The sequence below is a fragment of the Anser cygnoides genome, chromosome 19, assembly GCF_040182565.1.
Source record: "Anser cygnoides isolate HZ-2024a breed goose chromosome 19, Taihu_goose_T2T_genome, whole genome shotgun sequence".
Lineage (NCBI taxonomy): Eukaryota > Metazoa > Chordata > Aves > Anseriformes > Anatidae > Anser > Anser cygnoides.
In genome coordinates this window covers 11974842-11983164 of record NC_089891.1, presented here as the reverse complement: position 1 = coordinate 11983164, position 8323 = coordinate 11974842, and the positions used below count along the sequence as shown (strand labels likewise).

General features: G+C 70.5%; 1 protein-coding gene across 2 annotated transcripts; it reads right to left on the bottom strand.

The window, feature by feature from the left end:
• Positions 1-3082: 3082 nt before the first annotated feature.
• On the bottom strand, positions 3083-7129 carry LOC125180398 (alpha-N-acetylgalactosaminide alpha-2,6-sialyltransferase 2-like). Of its 2 annotated transcripts, none has more exons than XM_066980390.1 (9): positions 6439-7129; positions 5837-5984; positions 5550-5715; positions 5211-5376; positions 4991-5129; positions 4760-4863; positions 4577-4660; positions 4362-4461; positions 3083-4124 (listed from the first exon to the last, which is right to left on the bottom strand). In XM_066980390.1, the coding sequence occupies exons 1-9, from the start codon at positions 6597-6599 to the stop codon at positions 3945-3947; spliced, it is 1248 nt and encodes a 415-aa protein (XP_066836491.1). In that variant the 5' UTR covers positions 6600-7129; the 3' UTR covers positions 3083-3944. The 2 variants fall into 2 exon arrangements, with proteins under 2 accessions (XP_066836491.1, XP_066836492.1); XM_066980391.1 differs by having other exon boundaries at positions 5837-5981.
• Between the last annotated feature and the right edge of the window lie 1194 nt (positions 7130-8323).

Below are 8323 nucleotides of genomic sequence, written 5' to 3'. Positions count from 1 at the left end.
CCCCCGCACGCAGCCGGGGAGGGTCGCGCCTCCGCCGCCCCAGCGTGGCCCGGCCGGAGCCCCCCCGGGGAGGGGAAGACCCCCCAGCAGCCCCCCCCCGGGGAGGGGAAGACCCCCAGCAGCCCCCCCCCCGGGAAAGGGGAAGCCCCCCAGAAGCTCTCCCCCCATCGCCGGCGGAGGCGGCGCCCCCCCCGCGGAGCTGTGCCGGTGCTGACCCACCCGGGACGGGACAGGACGGGACGGGGCACGCTGCGGGTCCGCAGCCCCCCACCCTGTCCCCACACCCCCCCCATGTCCCCCATCTGCGCCTCGCCACCCGCAGGACCAGGAACCCAGCCCCAGCCCCCCCCCCCCCCGCTTGCAGCACGCCCCCCCCCCCCCCCCCCCCCCAAGCCAGCCCCCCTGTACTGGGGCTCCCCTCAATCGGGTGCCCCCCGGGCGCAGCCCGGCCTCGGGCACTCGACGCCGCAGCCCCTGCACGTGGGGCTGCAGCCCCAAAACGTGCCTGCGCCACAGGCGGGGGGGGGACAGCCGGCGGCATCGCCCCCACCACGGGCAGCTCCCAGCCTGCGGCCCCACAGCCCCCAGGGGGTCCCGGTCACCGGCACCCCCCGGCCAGCAGCCGGCTGCAGGGACCCCCCAGAAGGGACATCCCAATGGGTCCGTGCTGGGATGGGCCTGCCCCGGCCCCTGAGCCCCCCACGGGGACCGCGGGCTGCGTGCACGGGGCTCTCGCTTCCCCACTATGGGTTTTAATATTTTAAAGCCAAATTTTTTTTTTTGCGTACACAATTAATTTTTTACAAGACTTCAAGCCTGCAAAGAACACCACGCTGCACATGTCACGTTGCCGCAAATAGATACAGGGCTGGAAAAATTACAGACTTCTCGGCGAATAAACATTCCTCCGTCAGCTGGAGCCAGCTCGCTGCGCCCCAGCCTCCGCGCTCGCTGCTCCGGAGCAGCTCTGACCTGATCTGCACGGCGGGGCAGGGGGCAGCTGCCCCCCCCACCACTCGCTTTGCTTTCAGTGCCTTGTGGCACCAGCATCCCCGTGACCCCCCCACTGCCCTGCCCAGCAGTCCCCCGGGGGCTCTGCTCCCCCCTGGCTCTGCGCAGGCCACGTCCCCACGCACTGCCTCGGTGCAGCTGGGGGACGCCCCCATGTCCCCCCATCTGCCCTGCCTGGTCCTCAAAGCAGCTGAGCAACCCCTGTGCTGGCCTTGCATTGTGCCAGGCACCCTTGGGTGACATTTGGGCGCTCTCGAAGCTGCGGTGGCATCTACACATCCCAGGGGGCCACGTCTGCTCTGCCGCCCCAGGCTGGACCAGCTGCCCCCTCCCCGTGCCGCTGTCCCCCGGGCATGATGCGGTGGCCCCGCTGTCACTCGCGCCGTGCCAGCTCCGGCTCTGCCGCGCGACCGCAGGAGCCGCGCTGGGCTCGCTGGCCAGAGACGCTGGGTTCGAGGCACTGGGATGCGCTGGGGCAGCAGGGTGGTGGCAGGAGCTGGACCCGGGGCCGTGCCGACGGTGCCACGGGGCTCCACGAGCGGCTGCTTCCACGGCTGTCCTGCTCCTCGTGCCGCTGAGCTGGCGCCGGCTGAGTCACAGCAAGGCTGAACCGAACCGGGGGCGGGCGCCTGCGCAGGCACTCGCGCTGGGCACCCACCGGGCTGCACCGGGCACCCGCACCCATCCCCGCCGGCCTTGGTGAGAGGAAGGGGACGAAGCGACCCAGCCGTGGCGTTCGGTGCCCTGCATCCATCCCCAGCGGATGTGTGAGCACGGCACAGCCCCTGGATGGGGTGGGATGGGATGGGGGGGGAGTGGGGATGGGGTGGGAATTGGGGATGGGATGGGATGGGAATTGGGGATGGGATGGGGTGGGAATTGGGGACGGGATGGGATGGGATAGGAATTGGGGACGGGATGGGATGGGAAGTGGGGATGGGATGGGATGAGAAGGGAAGTGGGGACGGGATGGGGTGGGAATTGGGGACATGATGGGATGGGATGAGAAGGGAAGTGGGGACGGGATGGGGTGGGAATTGGGGATGGGATGGGATGCGAATTGGGGATGGGATGGGGTGGGAATTGGGGACGGGATGGGATGGGATAGGAATTGGGGACGGGATGGGATGGGAAGTGGGGATGGGATGGGATGAGAAGGGAAGTGGGGACGGGATGGGGTGGGAATTGGGGATGTGATGGGATGGGATAGGAATTGGGGACGGGATGGGATGGGCACAGGATGGTGCATGGGGCCTGCCCAGCGGGGCAGCTCTGCCCCGTGCTTGTCTGCAAGGCTCAGGGCCCCCAGCTCAGCAGTCCCCATGCCCAGGCAGGAGCAGGGCTGAGCCCTTCCCAACCCCAGCACAGGCCTGGGCCCCTCCATGCCCGGTGTCCTGTCCCCCCCCCCCTCATTTCCTTGCAGCTTTCTGCCACCACCATGGGGAAGACGCCAAACGGAGGCCAGAAGCCCTGGTAAGGATCCCGCAGGCAACACCCCCGCGGCGCCTGCCCCCTCCGAGCTCTGTGCTTGGGGCTGTGCTAGCAACAGGCATGGGGCAGAGCCCCCCCAGCGGCCTGAGCAGCGTCCCCCCTGGCCAAGCAGCACGCCCCAATTAGCAGGGGAGATTACCCGATTACCCCGCGTGCATCCTGCCCGCTTGCTCCAGCCCCCCGGCTGATTTGTCTGGGGCCGCGGCTAATCCCTTCCCCGGGCAGACACCAGCTTGAGCCGCGATCTCCGCGCGGCGGCTGCCAAAAGCACCCAGCCCTCCTGACCTCCTTCCCCACCGAGCAGCTCGGCTCGCTTGCAGCTAACGAACGGGCTCCACTGATCCCGGCTAATCCACGGCGGGGTGGGGGGGAGGCTCCTTAATTGGGGAGCTTTGGCAGAGCCGGTGACAGCCTCGCTATGTCCGCCTGGCAGGGACGGGGACGGGGACGGGGACAGGGCTCGTGCCGCGCAGCCGGCAGCCCTGGCCCTGCTCCCGGGGACCCTGGGCATGGGGGGGTGGGGGGGGGACATGCAGCAGCGGGGCGCAAGCAGCCATCCAGCAAAAATCTGCATCCCTGGTTATGCAACGCCGCTGGTTTATTCATGCCTGAACCGGGCACTGGCCTAGAAACCAGCCTCCGTGATGCCGGGGAGGGGCAGGGCTGGGCGCGGGCTGGGGGCCGAGCCCACCGGGGAGGGCTGCGGGCACGGGGCGGGCACGCGGGGCACCAAGGGGACCGGGCACGGGAGCCCACCCATGGCTACAGGTTGGGGACGGGGATGGGGGCTGCCATCCCCACCGAGTGCCGGGGCCGTGGCAGCAAAGAGGGCCCAGGGGCTCTGCAGGGGATGCTGCAAATCCCTCCCTGGGGCAGAGGCACGGCACAGCCCCCCCGGGGGGGCAGGGCTGCGACAGGAGGAACCCCCCTGATCCCCAGCCCCAGGCAGCAACGCTGCCCCAGCAGTGGATGGCACTATAAGGACACGTTAATAATTCCCCCGTGAGCCCCGTGCACACCGAGCAGCCCCCCGCAGAGCCACGGCATGGCCGGATCCTGGCTCAGGCCCACCAGGTCCTCCTGGGGGACTTCACCCTCCCCGGCAGAGCCAGGGGGCAGCTCCGTGGCTGTGCTGGGGGGAAACGGAGGCTGGGTGGGGGGGACCGGGTGCTGCAGAGGTGAGGGGCTCCCGGGGCTCCAGTAGCAGGACCAAGGAGGGGAAACGCGGAGGATGACCCAAAATTTACCCCGGCAGACCTGGCAAGGCTCATCGCACACCTTGCTTGGGCCCAGCCCTGCCCCAGGGGCTCTCCCCGGGCTTCTTGGAGCCCGCAGGAGGGCAGAGGATGGTTTCCTCCTCCGGCATCTCAGATTCTCACTCAGGTCCCAGCAGCGCTCCCGGCCCGGCTCACCACGGGCACGGCTCACGGCGGCCACGGGCGTCACGGCCCCTCCGTGCCGGTGTAGAGGCGCAGGAGCCCGCTGTGCTGGAGCCGCTGCCACAGCTGCATCTCCAGCTTCAGGTCGTGGTTGGCGAAGAACTGCACCTGCTTGTGCCTGCGGTCGAAGTAGTGGTCCGAGTACGCCCGGTAGCCCGGCGTCATGAACCCGAAGGCGCTCACCTGCGAGACACGGCGCTGAGCACCCTGCTGCCCGACCCAGGTGCCCGGCGCAGGGGTGAGGGACGCCGCGGCTGCTCCAGGGGTGGCACAAGCAGAGACCACGGTGGGGAGGACGCATGGGTGCAAAACGGCAGAGCCACAGGAGGGAGCAGCTGTGGGCACGGCGCTGTGCCATGTGCCCTGTGTCCTGAGCCGTGGGGCACGGACACCGCAGCGGAGGCGGCACGGGCTGCCCACCTCGTCGCAGGTGTGGATGGCGGCCAGGAGCATCACGGCGCCGGTGGAGGGCCGGTACAGAGACCAGAGCGGCGTGGCCAAGATGTCAGCACGGAGGAACCTGGGGGGAGCGAGCAGGAGCCGTGCTAAGGGACCCGCACCGCGGCGGCTGCGCCCACCGCCGCGATGTCCTCGCTGCACGGTGGGAAGGGGGAATCCCCCCGGGGGCTCCTCACCGGTTCCTGAGGTAGCGGATGAAATCCGGGTGGAGCATCCTGAACTTCTCGGCCCGCAGGTCCTGACCGAAGTAATCCTGGGGCCTGCAGGGAGGTGCCGGCGGCTGCTCAGAGGCACAGGGCGGAGGGGACCCGCCTGTCCCCCCCTCCCCAAGCCCCCACGCCCACCACGTCCCCGCTCACCAGGCCCCCTTGTCCCGGCCCCTATCCACGCGCTGGCGGGTCAGGGCCGCCCGCAGCAGCAGGTAGTCGCGGTCGTGGTCCGGGAGGAAGACGTAGCGCGTCTCCTGTTGCAGGGGACGCGGTGAGATTGGCACCGTCCCCAGGCCGGGAGGTGACAAACGGGGCCCTGGCGGTGCCGTGCCCGCGGCTTCTCCCCTCCCCATCCTCGCGCCCCGGTGCGAGCTCCCTCACCGGAGTCTGGGGTGGGTGCTTGAAGCCGTCCGCGGCGTAGCTGCTCAGCGAGTTCATCATGGTGTTGGTAGAGAAGACGTAGAAGGATGTCCTGTTGCCGACGTCCCTCTCGAAGCCTGCCGTGATGGCCCCGTTCACCCTGGCGGAGAAGCGGGGAGGAGGGCAGGCGCTGGCCCCGCCGCAGCCGGGGCCGGGCCGTGTCCCCCGTGCGCGCCCTCACCTGAAGACGTGGTGGTGGGCGTCGATGGCGGGCCCCATGCGGGACCCGTTGAGGATGCCGCCGTTGCCCACCACGGCGCAGCGCACGCAGGGCGCCGACGCCTGCCGGCTATCCGAGAGGAGCCCGCTGGCCGACGTGTTGAGGAGGGACAGGGACGCCTTCAGGACTGGGGGCAGCCCAGGGCTGTGAGCGTGGGGAGGGTGCAGCGGGGGGAGCCCCGCACCCCGGGGTCCCGCGCCCCCTCCCCGTGGCACAGCAGCCCCCGGGACGCAGCCCCGGTGCCCGCGGTGCCCACCCCTTCATGCAGGGCCCCCCCCGTGCCCCCCGCGCCCCCCGCACCGTCCCAGCCGACGTTCTTCCAGCCGTGAGCCCCCGCGTATCTGCGGAGCCGCCGGTACTCCTCCTCCCGCGCGTGCTGCGCCCACTGCAGCACCGGGACGGTCGCCAGGAAGGCGGCCCCGAACTCGGTGGCCGCGATCCTCTTCCTGATGCTGCTGGGGCACTCCTGAAATCACGGGTGACGAGTCCCTGCCTGTGACGGCGGCTCGGGGTGCCCCACGCCGGGGGGGACACGGGTGTCTCCTTGTCCCTGCCCCAGCCCCGCAGCGCCCGGGGCTGCGCCGTACCGAGCTGCGGTAGGTTTCATCCCGCCCATACGCGTCCCCGAGGCTTGGTGGCAGGCTGGGGACAGGAGTCGGGCGCGGTGACCGTGTCACCAGCTCTGGGGCCTCTGTCATAGGGGCCCTGGGCGCCTGCAGGCCGGTGGGGGTCCTGCTGGGAGGAGAGAGGCGGCTGGGGGGGGACACAGGGTGGCGGACACGTGGGTGCCCCATCCCCAACCCCATTCCTGCCCACGAAAGCACCAACGGAGGAGCCCCGGGCAGGCGCAGGAAGTGCTGCTGAGGCTCTGCCGGTGCCATTGGGTCACCGTGGAGGTGATGATGGCCGGTGGTGGTGATCAGTGCCCCCTCCCCGGCTGCCCCCGTCTTGCAAAGCAGAAAGCAGGAGCCGGGGTTGGAGCTGGCCGGAGCTGCCCCTGCCGGACAAGGTCCAAGCCAAGGCCGGGAGCTGCAGCCAGGCACCCGTGGAGAGGGCAAACAGGGATGGACTCGGGGTTAATCATTTCCCAGGGCAAAATGGCTCTGGAAAAAAAAACCCACCCAGGCCAGGGGGCAGCCGCACCACCCACCCCCAGCCCAGCACCACGACCCTCCCAGCCCCACGGTACCTGGAGAGCTCGAGCCCCAGCCTGCGCTGCGCGGCCGGGAGCAGCAGCAGCAGGGTGAGGAGGGCGAGGAGGGCGAGGGCCAGCCCGGCACTGCGGGCACAGCGCCCCGGGCACGGCGCGAGGGCGGCGCAGCAGCAGCCGAGTGCCGGGGGTCTCCTCATGGCGGCTGCTGGCAGAGAGGGGAGAGGAGAACCCGGCCACGGCACGCGGGGCTCCGGGCAGTTCCTCACCCCTGGCTTCCTCCAGGTGGCCGCAGGACCTCCGCTCGCACGTGGAGGGACGAAGTGCAGCCGCTGCCCGCGAGGCTGGGCAGGAAACCAGGGGACAGCCCCTCCACCGGCTCCGCTCCCAGGCGCCTCCGAGCAGCGGCACCGCCGGCCCCAGCTGCCGAGGCCTCCCGCGTCCCCGCTGCTTTTCCCCAGCACCCAGACCCGCACCGGGCTCCCGGCCCCGCCGCTCGGCCTCGTTGCCTCCCGCGGGCACGGCCTCGCCCCAGCCGGTGCTCTGGGGACCGGGGCGCAGCCGTGCTAACGGGGGCAGCGGGGGCACAGGGCACGGCCGCAGGCGGCCCGGGGCGGAAGCGTGCGAAAGGGAGGTGAAGAAAGGAGCGGGGTCAGGAAGCGGGCGTCAGAAAAGCAACAACGGCAAAAGCAGAGGCTGGGCGCCGGCTCCCCGCGCAGGATGGGGCTGTGCGCTCCTCCGGCACCCTCTGCAGATTGGGTCAGACTCTCAGCCACCAGCAGCCGACACAACGACCGTCCTCCAGCCGCAGGCGTTGGGTCGGGAGCCGCTCGGTCCTCGGAGGAAGCGGGTGGTGGAGGTGCCCCCGGCCACCGGGGCAGCGCGGGTTTTGCCCCCCAGCAGCGGTCCTGGTGCAGGTCCCACTCGGGGCGTGCGGCTGCCTGCTGCTACCAGCGATGCCTTCGCTCCCCGACGGGTGTCACCGCACCGCGGCCACCCGGCATCCGCTAACACCAGCACCAAAAAGCACCAAAAAATGGGGGGAGAGGGAAAGGGGCTGCTGCAGGATTGCTCGGCCCACCTGCACGTTATGGCCACTTGCCTCACAAAATGGAATATTTTACGGCAGGTGAGGCAGCCTCAGCCGGCAAGCACCGGACCCTGGGGGGCTGGGACCCCCCCCTGCCTTGTGCCCCCCGCCCCAGCTCTCAGCAGGCTGCGGCCGGGAGCAGATCAGGATCCACAGAAAGCAGCTGAGCACCTCCACGGCTCCCTGCGTGTACCCCCCCAGCCCCGCAGCAGGGCCAGGACCCCCCCCACCCCTGGCAGCCCCCCGGGAGGACAGGGTCCCGGCGGCAAGGCTGTGGGACGTCCCAGCCCACCCGGCCCCACCGGTGTGAGCACCGACCCCGTGGCACAAAGCCGCAGCGGGGCGCAGGGGCTGGCAGGACGGATGAGAAACGCCCCGGGGACTCCGAGGACAAAACCTCCGCCGGCCCCGAGCGCCGAGCCCCGGCCTCCTCGGGGAGCAAAGCCTGCACGCAGCCGTCACGCACGCCCTGCCGGGAGGAAACAGATGCCCCGGGCTCGGTCCGGGCGTTTCCCGTTGCTGTCGGGGGGTGCTGAGAGATTTGCAGGTAGCAGGGGCTGTGGGATCACATCCTGCCCCGGCGTCACCTCCCCCCATCAGCCCAGCTTCTCTTCCCATCGCGTCCCCCCCGAGTATTTCATTTTAAAAGCAAAAACAAGGTGCAGAGAAGGGAGCCGGGCACAGCCAGACCCACACCCGCGTGCGCTGCACTGCGTGGCCTCCACCCTCCAGCCGTGCCCCGACCTGGCCCGGTCGCAGCCAGCTGGGAACAGCAGAGGTGCTGAGCTCCTGCCGCACAGAAGGGGCTCCTCTCCCCCAGCCCTGCCTCCGTGG